Source organism: Thermobia domestica, chromosome 16, assembly GCF_964235325.1.
Source record: "Thermobia domestica chromosome 16, izTheDome1.hap1.1, whole genome shotgun sequence".
NCBI classification, from domain to species: domain Eukaryota; kingdom Metazoa; phylum Arthropoda; class Insecta; order Zygentoma; family Lepismatidae; genus Thermobia; species Thermobia domestica.
Window position 1 is genome coordinate 67,998,116 of NC_137469.1, and position 17,984 is coordinate 68,016,099.

The 17,984-nt window shown below is 35.4% G+C and overlaps 1 protein-coding gene across 5 annotated transcripts in view; it reads right to left on the bottom strand.

The window, feature by feature from the left end:
- LOC145673132 (cartilage acidic protein 1-like) overlaps positions 1–17,984 on the bottom strand; it is a 58,605-nt gene that overhangs the window by 21,407 nt on the left and 19,214 nt on the right. For all 5 annotated transcript variants that reach the window (XM_081742534.1, XM_081742535.1, XM_081742536.1 and 2 more), the window contains exons 4-8: positions 16,932–17,170; positions 10,680–10,779; positions 7,231–7,376; positions 5,052–5,189; positions 1,241–1,386 (exon numbers count right to left, since the gene is read on the bottom strand). In XM_081742534.1, coding sequence (XP_081598660.1) covers positions 1,241–1,386; positions 5,052–5,189; positions 7,231–7,376; positions 10,680–10,779; positions 16,932–17,170 — 769 coding nt within the window. The remainder of the gene's footprint in view (positions 1–1,240; positions 1,387–5,051; positions 5,190–7,230; positions 7,377–10,679; positions 10,780–16,931; positions 17,171–17,984) is intronic.

Sequence of the window (17,984 nt, forward strand, 5' to 3'; positions counted from 1 at the left end):
GTATAGTGTGAGACAGAAATCAATTGTTTCCTCCATTTCTCATGCAATATATATACTGTATACATAAATGGAAAAAATTTTGAACTTCATTTGCAGGAATCACCAACTGCTAAGATATTTTATATACTGGCTGGTCATGTAAAGTAAATAAATAATTTAATGACCATTTTATTTAAAATAGAATAACACAATGTTCGTATCCTTTCATCTAACTTTTGTCGTCTCTAATGCACACTAAATACTTTTATAAGTGTGATAAGATATATCACTACAAGTTTCTTTTCTGAAAAATAAAAGTGTACCAATCATCTTCTTTACTTTTACTTTCAGCTCCTCAATAATCTTCGTATTTCCAACTTTCAGCTTACACAAGGATCCAGGAGGAGTACAAGCTCTTATATAAGCGTGTATGTAAATTTGTTAGTTTTGAAATCATAATATAACACAAATCCACAAATCTCTTGATGCGACATGATTTTTTTGTACCTACATTAACCCATTTGCTTATAGAACGCAAGGAAAATTTATTAAAATTAACTTCAAAGTTACTAATCTGCATTTCGCAATGATATATATATTATGATATAATAATATATATAATTATTATTATTATTCCACTGATAATGGACAACCAAAATCCGAAATATCTGCTCGAAATACGATCGTTATCCAAAATATTTAAAAGCACTAAATCGTTTCGCTATCATTGGGAATATGCAGATTAATAACGATTCCAAAACTTTACAAACTCTTCCTTCAGAATAAAGTACGACTTCGATCCTCGGTCATATGGCTACTCACTACTGCCATCAGAGCAACTCACTATTACAGCGGCGTTCGATTTGTTATTGATGAACAATAAGTTTTGAATTTCGTTGGTCGGCTACTCCAGAACAGAACAGCCTAGCAATTTCGAGTGTGTTGCACATCCAATCATTTTTTTTTCTTCGCCTCCAGAAGACTAGAATCTCATAAGCAACATTGTAGGTATGGCGTGCTGCTTACAAGCACAGTATGTCTACTTAAAAAATGAAATCAAGAATACCGCCATACTGTCTTGGTAGCGGCAACAAGGATCAAATCGTACCATTATGCAAAAGTAGATATCGTTTTATGCGACCAACTATCACTGCTACTTTTAATATCTTTCATATGAAGAAATTTGTACAAACCAAAGCATTATGAAAGACGCAGGAAAATAATAATACGGTATCTAAAACAAATAGTATAGAATACAAACCCTAAAATGAGATTTTCCATTAACAATTGTGTGCATACAAAGTCGATGAGGTCCATTCCAATTCCCGTACGCAATATCAATTGTTCCATTTCCGTTGAAATCTGCCAATACTAAACCGCGACCATGTTCATATGGATCAGACATGCCTTTAAAATTTAAAAAAAAAATTAAAAACAAAACGGTAAGTATCTACTAGGATATAAAGTCTGCCACAAACATATATACACAAAATGAAACATACAATTTACTTTTGTTGATGACCACAAATTCTTAAATTCTTAGATTAATTCTCTGTTGTTTTCCTTCTCAAATGAATATTACCTTTCATGAATCGATAAAACAAAGCCAGCTGAATGTTTCATTGCCATAAAGATGTATATTTAATGTGAAATCTCATGCTTCTCCAAATATCTTAAATTTGTATTATAACTAATTTATTTTGAGAACAATCCTGACATGGTTATGAGTTTTACGTATCATTTTTATATTCTACAAGCTAATGGGGATTAGGAATCAAACGCAAAACCATATATTCCAAAGAAAAGAATATTAATATACAATAGCTTTCCACTACGAATGAGAAGAGAAACACTACTAGTGGTTCTTTCGTAGCCAATAATGGCTAGTAATTGAAATAAAGAGTGGCAAACATGGGATGGGACACGAAACTTTTGATTAGAAAGGGACTCTATTCGTTACCTAATATCATTTTCGCCCTAAAGGGACTAACAAAAAAAAATTGATGCTGCAACAGATTTCCATCACTTCTGTTAACAGGATAAAAAAGAATGGAGCTGGAGTATATTTTTCTGATCCTGAAACAACATTAAAAAGATTCTCTCGCTACTTATTGTTGATCTCGCTCTATGAGGACCAACAAAAATCTACCACTTCCTGTATGAATAGATGAATAAGGCTTAAGATGGAATTTACTCTTGGGGCTCACAACTCTCTTCTCTCACACAATTATATTATACGTATATTAGCCATAAGCACTCATCGTTGTCGACTATTTAATTCAAAATATAAGAGACGAAAAAATGATTTACTCCATTTTCCAATGTTTATCCTTTGCTGTTATGTAGGTCCGTATAATCATGACGTCATGGGGTTGCATACACGCAAGGCGTTCTTATCAACTTCGAGAAACGTTCTTACGTTTTCGTATAAATTTTTGTCACACTCTTAAATCTGACACCCGAGGCGAAAAAGGGCTTTGCACAGAATTAGATTTAGTGAAGATCTACCTGTGTATCATGTTTGCTGGTTCTAGATCATTTCTTTCTATGCGAAAATCTGACGACACATACAAATACAAAGAGAGAGACATTTCATATATAAGTATAGATACACGGTGTCGCGGAAGGAAGTGTCAATACTGTACCTCGGAAAACGGCAGTGTGAGTAATTCTAAGCAAAAAAGTTCATATAAACATGGATCCTATTCTCAAGGGTTTGAAAGCAACAGGTAAACAATTTTCGATCTTATGTTGCTTATTGGTCAGCTCATAGTTGCTCTACAAAGGCAAGACATAGCGCATTTAAGAAGTGATAGAATGGCCTTTCCAACTGTATACAACGTGTAACAGTGACATCTTTGGAAGGAAGTTATTAAGTGAAATTTGGGAATTAGTGTTTCCATTCAATTCCCTTGAATAAACTTAACCTTTGGAAAGCACGGTGGCTCAGTGGTAGAGCGCTTACGTCTGGTGCATTGGGTCCCTAGTTCAATTCCCGATCAAGTAAGTTTATGGTGTACAACATAGTGTATGTGGATTTTCTCGGGATACTCCCATCTCCTACCACATTCTCATTCCACCAATTCTTCGATCATCATTCACTTGCCTTAATCATTCGTCTCTAATCTGATTAGCTAAAGGATATAATTATGGGACACTAAATTGAAAGATTTCATTTCATTTCATTTTTCAAACCAGAAATGGAAGAAATCAATTACTTTCGGTTTTAACGTTGATCACCATAGAGTATAAACGGTAATAGAGCGAGAAACGATTTTCTGCAATCACCTAATCGTCGAAGAACATACTCCATCTCTACTGTAACCTCTCTATAGAGCGTTCACCTCCGGTGCTTGAGGTCCCTGGTTCGATCCCAGCTCGCACCGTGTGGACTTTGTGGTGGACACACACCGTGCTCGTGGGTTTTCTCGGGGTTCTCCCGTTTCCTCATTCCACCATTTCACTCATCTCTCATCATCACCTTCTCCTTTAGCCTAACCGGCATAACCGTGGGACGTTAAACTTAAAGATTTCATTTCATTTCATTTCTAATCTCTCTACTAAAACTGGAAGTACCACTTTTGGTTTCAATATTGAGAAAATGTCACGCCATACAAACCAAACACTTCATGTGGGATACACGTGATTGTTACTTCATTATCAACTCATTTTGCTCATTAGAATATATCAATTTGCTTTAATAATGTATTTAATCAGATTTCTCTGGCGATAATAATAATAATAATAATAATAATAATAATAATAATAATAATAATAATAATAATAATAATAATAATAATAATAATAATAATACAGACTAAGTAACGAAATTCTTAATAAACCACTAGGCTGTCTATTGCATGTAGAACAAAAAAAACGTTTAATTACGTCCATTGTATACAGGGGAAATAATTAAACAACTAAGGTCGGCTGTGGTATGTAGGGTAAAATAAATTAAACAATTTCAGTTTTAGACAAAAATAAATGACTAAGGTAATCGATGTACGTACTATTCACAACTAATCGATGTACGTACTAAAACAAATTCAAGAACTACGACTATCTATGGTAAGCATCATAAAATAAAAATAAATGCCTGAAATCGCTTGTGGGTTTTCTCGGGGTACTCCCGTTTCCTTTCACATTCTCATTCCACTAACTCTTCCAACATCATTTACTTGTATTAATCATCCATCTCCATGATACGCACGATAAAATCAATTAGATTACTAAAGTCATCTATGGTATGTAGGACAATATAAATTAAATAATTAAGGAAACGGTGCTACACAGGGCAAGAATGAATTAAACTATGCAAATCCACGTCCGCAGAACAATGCTAAACACCGTCCATGGTAAGGAGAACAAAAAGTAAACTAATTCTTGAAATTTAAATTTAAATTAGTTGTAATTTAAACGAGTTAGGCAAAACGCATTCTGTGGTATGCAAGCCAAAAATACTCGTAAATTCAATGACTAAGGTCAACTGTGATAAACAGGGCAAAAATAAATTGAATGTCTAAGATCGATTGTAGTAAAAGGATAAAAATAAATTACATGATAGAAGTAGACTATGGTAAAGAGGAAAAAATCAATCAAATCTAAGTTTTACGTCCCACGGTTATGTCGGCTAGGCTAAAGGAGACGGTGATGACGAGAAATGAGTGAAATGGCGGAATGAAGAAAATGGGAGGAAAGGGGAAAACCCCGAGAAAACCCACGAGCACGGTGTTTGTTCACCACAAAGTCTACACAGCGCGAGCTGGGATCAAACCAGGACCCCCAAGCACCGGAGGTGAACGCTCTACTACTGAGCCACCGCGCCCCTTAATGTAAGAACTGGTGAAATAGGAAAGTGAAAGAACCCCGAATAAAGCCTTAAATGCGACGCTGTACATCTCAAACTCACATAAGCTGGCATTCTCTGCACCGGAAGTGAGTGCTATGTCATTAAGCCACCGTGTTCTCATCAAGGAAAAAAAACAAAACCTTAAACGACGATACTAATTTATGGTAGTGAAATACTCAAGTGAAACTCTTTAATAAGAAAATTCTACAATAGTGTCAAATACCTGATTCATTGGCTACTTCCTCAAAAGTACCATCTCCTTTGTTCCTGAAGAGGAAGTTTGGACCATGCTCGTTAACACAGAATATATCAGTCAAACCAGAATTACTAAAAATTGGTCCGACGGCGAGACCTCTGCCTCCTGTTTAAATGTAACACGAAAAAGAAAAAAAATAATTAAAAGTTCCACTTATATTTTATTTGAAAGTCGATACAAAATTCTTCTTACTAAAAAATATTGCTGTGCTATTTTACCTTCAAAAACCATATTACCTCAATGAAATGATAAAAAGTTTCCATTATCTATATACTTACGTTTATAAAAGAGATCAATTTCCTAGAGATTTCTTTAAACAGCCTCAGCACATTGCTAGATAGTATCTATGTAACTTCCATATTCTGACATTTGATTCACATTTTAAATGAGTTGTACAATGCTGTGATGTGTTGAAAATGAGAAAACGAGTGGAGAGCTTGATTAAATATATTTAAATAATTAGGATTTAGTTATTTAAAAAAAAAAAACAAAAGAAAAAAAAAGAAAAAGTATAAAGTCTCGAAATTGATGAAACACTGTTCTGTGATCGGAAGTGAGTACAAAATCTGATTCACACAAATTCACGAAGAGTAAATGTATTTTATAGATTCAGTTACTTCAATGATCTTCTAAATTATTTGCAGACTCAATTACCTAAATTATCTTCCAAGTTATAATTTTATTTTGAGTATGTTTGACAGAAGACACACCCATCTAAGGAATCTCAACGGTAAAAGGGTAAAGGTAAGCAATTATACGGGTGTGCCAGCAACAATGTCTATCTGCACCCGTTCAAAACTAAAATTGAGCAAGAAAAGTAAAATGCAAAAGAACACAATCACACCACAACAAGTATAAAACGATAGACAAGTTACAGCATGTAATAGAAGGTATTAAAAAATAAAAAAAAAGACCATATATACACAGTAAAAAGCAAGTTTAGCCAAAAAATTATAGTTTAGTCTTCTTCGCCGCGGCTGCCCTAGTTAGTAGATTCAAGAACTACACTCCTATTCAAATTCCTAAGCGAGGTGCTACGTCTCAATTCAATTGCCACTGTCGCAGAAGACGTGAATTGAACACCTAGTAAAAATCAGTGTAAGCAGGGGAGAAATCAATACCATGAACAGTTGTATCTTTTGTCACAAAATTCGCCTGCTTATAACCAGAAATATTCACATGGCTGGGAAGCCAACAAAATTGGAGAGCGGAACAAGTTAGCAAAAGCGAATGGCATATTAACAGAATATGTTTAACTAGGAGGTGTTTGTGACTAAATATTAATAAGGTTGGTACGAGCACTTTTGGAGTCAGACAGAATCAGAATATCGGCAACAGTATGGGTCATAGCGTTATTTAAGCCTTGAGGAATACCAAGCAGCCCAGCCCTAAAGATGAACGTAAATGAAGAGATGAGGTATCCATAGCAGGCATTGCCACGGGCAAACGCACAGCTAACAGTGCTTTCTTGTTTCGAGCTATCCGTATAAAAATGCGGAAAGTCAGCATTGTGGTATAAGGTAGAGCGAAACTAGCTGATATTGGTGATCAGCAGTGGCAGACTTACTAGAACACGTCAACTGAAACGATATATTACGACGATTAATCTGCCAGGGCGGAACAGGAAGAAAATCCAAGGGATACGAGCCCAGCACAGCTATAGTCAATTCATCCACAAGGTCTAATGCACGAATCCCAAAAGGTCTGGAAACACGAGGACGTGCCGCTTACCGATGATAGCGGTCACCTGCTTCAAGAACAAAAGAAGGAAGATCACGAAGTGCTTTAAGAAGTGCAAAATAACGGAGGATCAAATAACTTTCTGCGATGTTTCAAGGAAGGTTCATGTGCAATAACACAGAGACTAGGCATACGACTAGTACGGAAAGCACCTATGGATAAACGAATACAAAGATGATGGACCACATCGAGCTGACTTAGAATTCAATGTTGAAATATGTACGAACTTGGAACATGTGAAAATACTAGCAATCTTGACTCCAGAAGAAGAAATCCCGGGAGTTAAAACATCTGTCTTCAGGGAACATGCATGGAGGTGAGTGTGAAAAATTTAAATAAGTATTCCTTAAGTAATTATATACAAAAGCACTCACGAAAGCACCAACAGAACAATGAACGTATGTACCTGCTAACTTCGACACTCCTGCTTCTACAGCTACGTTCTTCAAGGCAATTACACCACGGCTCACATCACTCCGTTTGGCATCCATTTCAATTAAAGCATGAGGCCCAACACCGCCTTGACAGTAATTGGCCAGATATATGCTGTATCTGGAAAGAAGAAGCATATTTAAACTGACATGGACAGACGCATTCAAAACTTTTTTTTCTATTATTTATTTATTTATTTCATGAAGAGGATTTGATGCAGATTGTTGACATATTTTATTTCAGATTGCAGCTTTAATATAATATGAGTTTTATTTTTCCAATTGGTTGTAACTGTAGGAAGTGTAAAACTTTAGAAACATATATGCATATCATTTATCTTCATTAAAACTCTTTTACATGTTTATTATTTGTTTTGAAGTTCAATGTCCCTTTTGAGCACGGTGGCTATGAGACACGAAGTTACAGTTAGTCTTACAAAGTAACGTAACGCAAGTAACGCGTTACTTTTTAAGTAACGATTCCTAGTAACGCGTTACATTTTTCCAAAGTAACTGTAACGGTAACGTGTTACAAATTTTTAAGTAACGTACCTAGTTTGCGTTACTTTTTTGCGTTACATTTCGGATGAGTAGCTACAATTCTCAGAATGAAGCATGAACTGTCAGTGACCGACAGTCAGTCATCGAAACACAAAGAAACAGATAAGATTTTAGTGCCACTTGATGCTTTTAGAAAGCGAGTATAACCTCAGAGAAATCACATGTGCTGAGTGCAAGCTTTTGTCCTAGATTTTATAGCTCTAAATCAATACACTAGTCTAGTTTACTTTGGTTGGTGTTGTTTTTATAAAGATGGAAAACGAAAATATTATACCATTCGAACATTTGAAAAAATACTTTGCTTTCAAATTACCCTCAGCTTTAAAGAAAAAGTGTCAAAGTGTCTGAAGTGGCCTACCGTGGAATATTTATTAACAGCTAAGAGTTCGCCCACAAATTTAAGAAAGCATCTAAAGTTAAGTTTTTTTTTTTTCTTTAGTTAAATTTCTAGAGTAGACCGAAATAGCACCCACACAAAAATTTGGGATCAAGCTATTGTCCAAATGTTAATAATTTGTTTATGCGTGTTCTTATTAGTATTATATTATTACTTTCTTCAATACTTCATTCTTGTTTAGTGCTATTCTGTTTATACCTGTGGAAACTTTAGAACTTGCAATTAAAAAAAAAAAATTGCAATTAAGAAAAGAGATTTCATTTACTGAAGAGATTAAATAAAGAAATGTATATTGAGTGCAGAGAAGTAGGAGGTGTAATATGTGATTAGTTATCTTGACAATGATATAGTTACGTTCTACGATATGCTCTTTCAACTTGAATAAGTAGGTTTTTTGAATTAGTCAGCGAAACGTCAAAACTTCGATGTAAAAAATATTGTCAACGATTTTATAGGATATGATTATTCTTATAAATCAATAATTAAGAATAATGGTTAATATATATAATATATATATATACAGTGATGCTATTCAGCCAGTTCGCTAGAACCGGTTGTTAAAATATTTCCAGAAAACCGTTTGTTATACCTAGACATAACTGTAAATTTTACCTAGTTATATCCAGGTACAGTAAATTTTAGTTTAACTATCTTTGTTTTTCGGAATTCTTACAGCTACAGGGGTTAAACATATGATCTCTCAGAACAAGGTATAAGCGTTTATTTCTTAATGTCAAATGCTCAGATATCAAGAATGAGAACTGGGGTCACATGAGTGTAGTGATGAGGGCTATTTATATTTGAAATGCATACATACCATTATCAACAATTATTGATCCAATGTTGGATTAAGGTCTTTCCAATACTTTTTATCAACCATCTATCTCGGATAATTTGTTTCGGATGGCATTTAGTATCTCCCCCAAGTCTTTAACTTGCCTATTTAATGTCGAAAAGAGAACCCAACCAACCCGCTCCTACTACAGATACTACTCCTACTCCTACTCCTACTACTTACACTATGGATCCGTGTAGTAAAAGTGCACTGTGCAAGATCGGGGGAGACACTAAATATCAGAAATATCAGCCTTTGTTTGTACAGTGCTACCTCATATCGTCACACCACATATATATATATATATATATATATATATATATATATATATTCAAAGCTTCCCGTTACTTGCGTTACTTTCGAAGTAGGGTAACAATTGCTTCTCTGGGGCAAGTAACGCGTTACATTTTAAAACAAAGTAACGTAACTTGTAACGCGTTACATTTTTACAAATAACTTACCCAACTTACACTGGTTACAGCTACATGAATCTTCAGCACAAATCAAACGTGATTATCCAGAAATAAATGCAAGAACAATATTATCCCGTTGCGAAATAACTCATATTTAATCGGGACCACGCGTAAAGATCTCACTTTGGAATTCACATGACTGCGGCAGACCAATGTAATTATTTTGTTTTCTTTCTTCAGAATTTTCCAGTCTTTTCCGACGAATATCAAGTAAGATGATACCTTCAACACTTTTAATACGTACTCATCCCGAATAAATTCAGTTCTACACTTGCGGTCAAATATTTTTCTCCCAAGCTATTTAATGTCGGCGACCAGTTTCAGATTTTATTTCTGCAGCCATGATTTAAGACGTTAGTTGGTTATAGTTTAGCGTCTCTTTCAACAGCGAGGATATATGAGACATTGACTTACAGCTTGGCTAAACTACATCCCTTCAAAAGTTTGGACAGTATTTATGGTAAGACCAGCTGAAGCAGTTTTCAACTGAAAGTAACAAAACACTAAACCATGGAATGATTTTGGAAGGGAGTCAAGATAAATTTTATTTTTAGAGCTACCATTCCATCCTTTAGCGGCTGGGATTAAAGAAAACCCCTGAAAACATTTGCGGCACGATTGCAGCCCCCAGAATTGGAACTTGGTATTGTAGACTAAAACGAAAGAATATTAGCTGTCTATCCACACCTTGCCGAATGGTTGTAGTAGCGCGTGGGCCCAAGTTTGATTCCTAGTTGGTTCGAGTTCAGCGTCCTGTTCAGCACAGAGGCTATATGAGACGTGTATACAACTTAATCTGGAATCCGAAATACATGAGCTCCCACCTGGAATCGAATTAGCCATCCTCACCAAAGGCACGTACTCTAACTATATAGCCGTGAGGAGTTCCCGAGTTTGGTTCTGGTAATACACAGTTTTAGAGCTGACTTACTATTGTGAGATAAATGTATATTTTGAAAACGGAGAATAGTGAACTTCCATCTAGTGAACCAGGAATAATAGAGTTCAGGACTGAGCGCTATCATTTAACGCTCTGTGTCTTTCGTGAACTGTAGGGCCTTTTTTAATTTCCTTTTACCGTATGTAATTTATACACGCTAGAAAAATATCAGGTACACTGCCAGAAGTACATGCAAAATACAACTTAAATCAACATACCTTCCACATCCTGTTCGATCAAGGCAAGCTACACTCCGACCAGAATAAAAATTGGCAACACCAGTGTTAATTGGATCTGACAAAATATCTTCGTAGCGTCCTGTAAAAGAGATTTTTGCAATTCAGAACACCTATACAATTAGACAATAAAAAGGATATGCATAGGTAATACTTAAAAGAAATTTCAATAACTATTTTTTAAAAAAATATGGGCTATTAACAGGGTTGGATGGTTTAAACCAGCTGTTTAAAAAGAAAGAAAAAAAAAACGAAAAATGTTCGTAAAAGTGTAAGCGTTCGTAAAGTCTTGATGAACACACATTTGTGGCTTATCACGTATCACTCTCGTATATTATTCGTATTATATTGAGACCTAAATTTCCCATTTATTACTCCAAGAGATTATACTACAAAAGCAACTTGTATATATATATAATTTGCTATTGTTATGCAATTGCAACCAAAGAAAAATTCTAAATATTGTTTCGTTTTAATAATGTTTACTCTTGATAAAATACATACTTTTTTGGAGGGGGGAGTCATAAACCCCACGAGGGGCATTCATTGATATCAAAAGTACCTTTGGTATCTATTTATGTATAAATGGGTCAGAGCCAAAGTGGACTCAAATAATTCGTATCTTTATTCACTTTTGTTATTGATATGCAAATTAAGTCATTATATATATATATCTTTAACCTGCACTAAGAAAAGTCTTAGTAAACTAGCTTGGACTAAATTAGTTCTTCTGTATTCCGCAGTATTTTGAAATTGTCCATACGTAATTCTGTATAATGGTTTCACTTGTGCAAGTGTTAATCTTTTTCTCCTCCTGAAATGACTCTTGACAACCATATTAACAAGTATGTAAAGATCAGTACGAGGTATTTTTATCAGGAGTCCTTCGTGAGTGAGTCGGCAGACTTATCGCATTTGTAGCCAATTAGTCCCGGTTTCGAGTCAAAATGGAGGACAATTTCTCGAATGTACGCCGAGAAGCGGTTTGGATTTCGCTTTAAGCTTATGTGACCCTTTCCAGCATAACCGGTTGTTGCATAATAACACCAAAGCGAAGCAAACTTACTTCTGTTCATGTGATATAAATATATATAGAGCAAATTATTTAAACAAACAAACAAACAAAAAAAAAAAAAAGGGTTTTTGTTTTTTTCAATAAAAACCATGGTTTTTGCACACCCTGGCTATTAATATAACAAACACATATATACAACAGCTGCTTACTACTACTACTAACAGTGGTGCCTGGGGCGGATCCAGGACGGAATTCTGGGGGGAAGAGAGTTGTAATACTGATAGTTAGAGCTACTTTTAAGAGCTCCAAACTCTGGTATGGGTTTTATTTATATATAAAATAAGAAAGTTTCCTCTTGGATCCACCCCTGAGTATTGCTAGTGTTCTGCTATTAAAAATTTGGAAGAATAGAAGTTTCTACACGTTTAAAATATTGTTGATTGTTTATTCAAGCTTCTTTGTTTATTTCTGTATGACAAATGGAACTTTCTCGTGAATACTTTTGGGCAATGATTTTTTAATGATTTCAAATGTAGTTCAACACCGAAACAATGCATAAAGCGACTTCACCTACATAGCACACAGACGTCCACGGGACGTCCGAGACTAATCCGCAATGGACAACGGGACATCAGAGATCATCCGAATTTGCTCCCGGGACATCCATAGGACCTTCGCGGGATATTCAGATGTCGGCTAATATCCCGGAAAACGGGATATTCGACGGGACTTCAAAGGGATGTCCACTGGTAAATCGTGGAATAATGTGGTCCTATGTATGTCCAGCGTGGGATTTTCCTGCGAGCCCTATCCCATCTGGATGTCTACTCATTGTCCCGATAATCCCGGGAACTATATGGGATAATTGGGATCAAAATGTGATGTTTTAGGGACGTTGTGTGCTATGTAAGCATTTGTTATTTTGGGATGATGCACCATCCAATAGGACTGTATTTAATTGGTTTTCCGAATTCCAGTGTGGTCGAATATTTCTCAATGATGAATTTCCTCAAGGTTGTCTATCCACGTCTGTTGTTGCCAGTAATATGTTGCTGTGCATGAAACAATTGAAAGAGACCGGTTTGTGACATACCGTAAAATTCAGAAATCCTTCAACATTGACATGAACATGGGCGGCGATTGGGGGGGCCAAGAGGGGACAATTTGCCCCCCCCCCACTTTTTTGAAGTTACGCCCTAATTTATATAATTTCATTTGGAAATGTAAACAGGGTGTCCACACAATTTGGAGGAAAGATCTCGTGACTTTTCCCTGACTTTCCATGACGAAAGTTCCAGATTTCCCTGACCCCTGAATAACTTAAAAATATAGAAAAAAGAAAAAGAACTCCAGCCTCCACACTCTCCATAGTTGGCCTTGTTCTCTTCCGCTTCTGTTTCTTTCTTTTTTCAATTTTCTTTCCACAGGAATGTAAATTTACAAACATATGCATTAGGCCGATATTGATTAGGCCTACATATTACACAAAATGTAAAGTTACAAACGAAAATGTGCAGTATACTATGTACAGAGTACTTAAGATATGAAAAGAAAAATACACATTATTATACCAATTACACAGCATTATAATATTGCCTATAGTAATAAACAGTTCATACATGATTTTACAGATTATTAAAAAAGAAACACACACACACACACATTATGTAACACATACTTTTGCTGGTGCAGTTGTAAAATGCAACCCATTTAGAAATTTGTTTTCATCCTTTCTCGCATAGTTGTCTTCTCATTGATCTGAATATCCTTCTTATTGTCTCCGCAGTTTAATTTTCTTTTCTTTTTCCTCCAGCTCCTTTAGTTGTTGCTGAATCTTCCGTTTCTCTCTCCCCATCTCGTCTCCAGCATTTATTTCTCTTTTCTTTTCCAAATACATCTGATATTGTCTCATTGAACTTCTCACTGAATTTATCATACCTCTTGTAATTATTAATCCTGATGATCCACCTATTCTCATCACAGAATCATATATGATCCGTTGAGCCACCAGAGATTTTTCTTGTAAGTTGTCAATAATGAGAATATTATTTATTGTGAAACCACTTTCAAAAAATGCGTTTCCGTGAAAGAAGATTAACCCCTAAAAGAAAACATGGGTGAAAATTCACCCAGATGAAAGTGATTTCTTTTTGCTGCAAACTGGCAATACTGCGTTGAACTTTGTTCTCCATGCTAAGTTTCTCCCTTTGGTAGTAGCTTTATGATCGTAGCGCAAACCTGTTTATACTTCTTTCTGTTTACTCTTATACGTAATTATTGGGTGAATTTTCACCCGTGTTTCCTTTGGCGTATGTAAAAAAAATGTTTCCTTTTAAGGGTTAAACACAATTTCTAACTGACCATAAGTCAACGAAGTTCTTCCCATTTCCTAAGACTATGTAAAAAACTCACCAAGTCCAATACCATCTCTATCATTGCCTATGAATTCATTCGAGTGTTCCTTAAATTCTTCAGTCTGAGCTTTCACTGTGAGCTGGAAATACTATTTCTTCGCGTTCTCAGCCACTTGTCCAGATATACTCTTGGCACCATGCAATTCTTCTAGAACAGCGTTTGCCCTTTTGAGCAAATAAGCCAGGACGCAGTTAGATGTGTTTCTGGCAGAAAATTAGTTTCAACAACTATATCAGAGAACAGTGACTACCTCAATATCATCATTGAGAACACCACATTTTGCATCCAGTAACAGTAAAGAAATCAACCTATTTCATAAATTCAATGATTGAACAATGGACCTAAATCGATTTTTCCCTGACTTTCCCTGACTAATCCGCCATTTCCCTAACTTCACCTGATACATTTTTACTTCTCTGACCTTTCCCTGACTTTCACTTATTTTCCAGAATGTGGACATCCTGGTAAAGGTTTTGTATGTATTACTGTTTCATAGAAAAAAATGGTTCCATATGATATTTGCCGTTGTGTGAGTACGTATTGGTTATTTGTCTTCTCGTTGAGTTGAAAAAGCTACATTAATTGTGTTTGAATTGCAATTCAAGACAATTAATATTGCAATTGCATATTTCTTTAAATGTCATAGCATATGCTTGCAGTACTTACTGTATTTCATTTTCTACGAGTAAAATCATTCATTTAATGGCATGTGTGGAATTAAAAGTATAAGTTGTTCATTATTCCCAGTTTCAATATAACTTCTGCAAAACAAGCGTCATTATTCATTACTATGATTAATATTATCCCTTCCATTTATTTGTTTTGCAAATTTATTAAATAATCTGATCACACAATTTTCCAGACAGCATTTTAAGATGTTCATGAGCAAGAACTCAAATCTCTTCTTACACTTTCGTTGTTTAAGAGTATAAAGGGCTAGTACCTACCTGTATTGCTGTTATGAATTTACTTAATATAATAGAAATATGATATACGGTATTTTAAATGGAAAAAGATAGTATCCTATTAGTTATACAACCTTTCATCAAAGTGTTAGAAAGAACCAGGAAATCTAACATTGATATAAAATTGTTCAGATCAAGTCTTGCCCCCCCCCCCCCCCCCCGCCTCCCACTTTTAACGTCCAACTGCCGCAACTGGACATGAAAGCAATACATACGAGTCTGCATAATCGCCTGGATGTACAAAAAAACTTTCCAGCCGTTGGATCCCACACAACTTGACCAAGTTCAGAAACAGGCTCGTGTCAATTGGGGTAAAGAAGTGTTCAAAAAATTCAACCGAGGCGATTGGTGTACTACACTTGGATCTATTCATCCGAATCCAAAACTGAACAGCAATCCACTGTTTGGGTGTTTCAAAGTGAGCCAAAACTAATAAAAGTACTACCTTTGAGGAGTGCGTCCAAGCAAATGATTGCTTGTTTTTTTGGTTATACCGGACATGTCGGAACCATAGCTTTAGAAGATTGAAGACCTATATGCTCAATGGTATACAACAATTTGTTTGCCAGAGGTCATCATTCTTCATCACGTAAGACAAACCCAAATCGTCGCATCACTCTTCACCACAACTTTAGTTCTCATTTAATACATCTAACTGTTGATTTTTTGTTCAGTAAAAATTTGTCGCATTAATCACTCTCTATCCGTACTCATCTGATTTGTCACCTGATGACTTCTTTCTGTTCTCACACACGAAAAATAAGATGAGTGGTGAACGATTTCTGTCGCCAGAAACAGCTGTTGACGCATTCCCAACAGCTGTGAAAGAATGCTTTAAAAATTGGTTCGAGCGTACACAAAACTCTATCGATCTTAATGGTGAATACTCTTAAAAAAAAAAAAAAAAAAAAAAAAAAAAAAAAAAAAAAAAAAAAAAAAAAAAAAGCTATTTCCAGAATTTTACATCTATTTTTTTCATATTGATTGCAGAAACTTTTACAGCAGCTCTCGTATACATACAATTATACCTAGGTACACATACACGAGAAGAAAAAAAAAATACAAACATGTAATTCCTTTCCAAAAATATACAGTGTTCCAAATAAATACAAGGCATGTTTTTCAAAAGTCCGTAAATATTTGCTTTTAATGTTACAAGGGATATTCAAAACTTAAAAAAAAACCAACGACCTAAGTGCAGACCTTATATTGACGTTTACGATCCCTATGCCTTGTTAAGCTGAGCGAAGCGAAGCTCTTATACTCGGGTTAGCCGTTTGGTTGTCCGCGAACTCCTCCTAGACCGTTTGGCCGATCTCAACCAAACTTAGCACGCTGATAGAGTATGTCGTGCTGAGTGACAACATAGGTCGAAATCAAAAATCCGATGTACCATCGAGGAATAATCACCGAAAAACGCTTACTCCTAGACCGTTTGGCCGATCTCAACCAAACTTAGCACGCTGATAGAGTATGTCGTGCTGAGTGACAACATAGGTCGAAATCAAAAATCCGATGTACCATCGAGGAATAATCACCGAAAAACGCTTACTCCTAGACCGTTTGGCCGATCTCAACCAAACTTAGCACGCTGATAGAGTATGTCGTGCTGAGTGACAACATAGGTCGAAATCAAAAATCCGATGTACCATCGAGGAATAATCACCGAAAAACGCTTCCTGATTACGTAGTTTAAGTTCGCTCAGCTCATTTCATTGCAATCGGGTATATCCATTGCATTCCTAGTATTAGATTTACATCTAGTGAGTGTAAAAGCCAAGAAGAAGGTCCTATGGAATTAGCATAAACCCACTGAGAGATACCTAATACTTCACGTACCGTTTCTGAATTTGAAAAGTTTATCACTGTAAGTTGCCATCCCTGAGAATGCCTGATTGGTGTTAAGGAAATATATTTCTTCCCTTCCGTCCCCGTCAATATCACAGGCAACAACACTAATTGCATTGCCTCGTGGATCCCTTAAAGCGTAGTAAGGCGAAGATGGGTCATCTACGGCGATATTTTCAAGCTGCTGAAGTTCACTGTTCCATTTTAATACCAAATTTGGTCCACTGAAGCTGGAAGAATACAGAAAACGGAAAATGATGGAATATTAATTAATTAATCAACAATAACTAACTAGATAAAAATTGTATAACCTTCTTATATTATAGTGGACTGAAATAATTTCCGATTTTCAGATATTTTTAGCGAGTATTCAGTTTCAAAGATCATAGCTGCTAACATCATATTAGCAGTAAAATCATCACATACTTCCTGCTTCAACATCAGAGGAAATATTTCAATTTATATATGAAGTACGAAACTTAAAAAAAAACTTATATTGGAGACATCACTCCTATATGTTCCCTCTACAAAATTATGTTTATATAAGTGTGATAAGCGCACATAATACATTCTTACCCAGTTCCATGTTTATTTTTACCTCCCAGTTATTTTAGAGTATTAATTTCTTCTTGAAACTTCACCAGACGACACAAGAGCTCTCTTATGGTTATATGATTAGCGTACGCGCTTTTGGCTTGGGAGATCTGAATTCGATTCCTGGTGGAAGCTCATATGTTTTAGATCGCATGTTAAGCAGTAGATCTTCATCTCATATAGTTTTGCTACTAAAGGACGCTAAGGTAAAATCAAATAATAATAATAATAATAATAATAATAATAATAATAATAATAATAATAATAATAATAATAATAATAATAATAATAATAACCAGACGACATATGTATCTTCTACACTCATCAGACACATCTATGTCGTCTGATGAATTTAGAATTTAGGATTTCTGGGCTTTCGGCATCAATAATCATGTTAGTCCGTCACGTATGAGGGATGACGTCCCTCGGCGAGCACATGTTCCGGGGAAA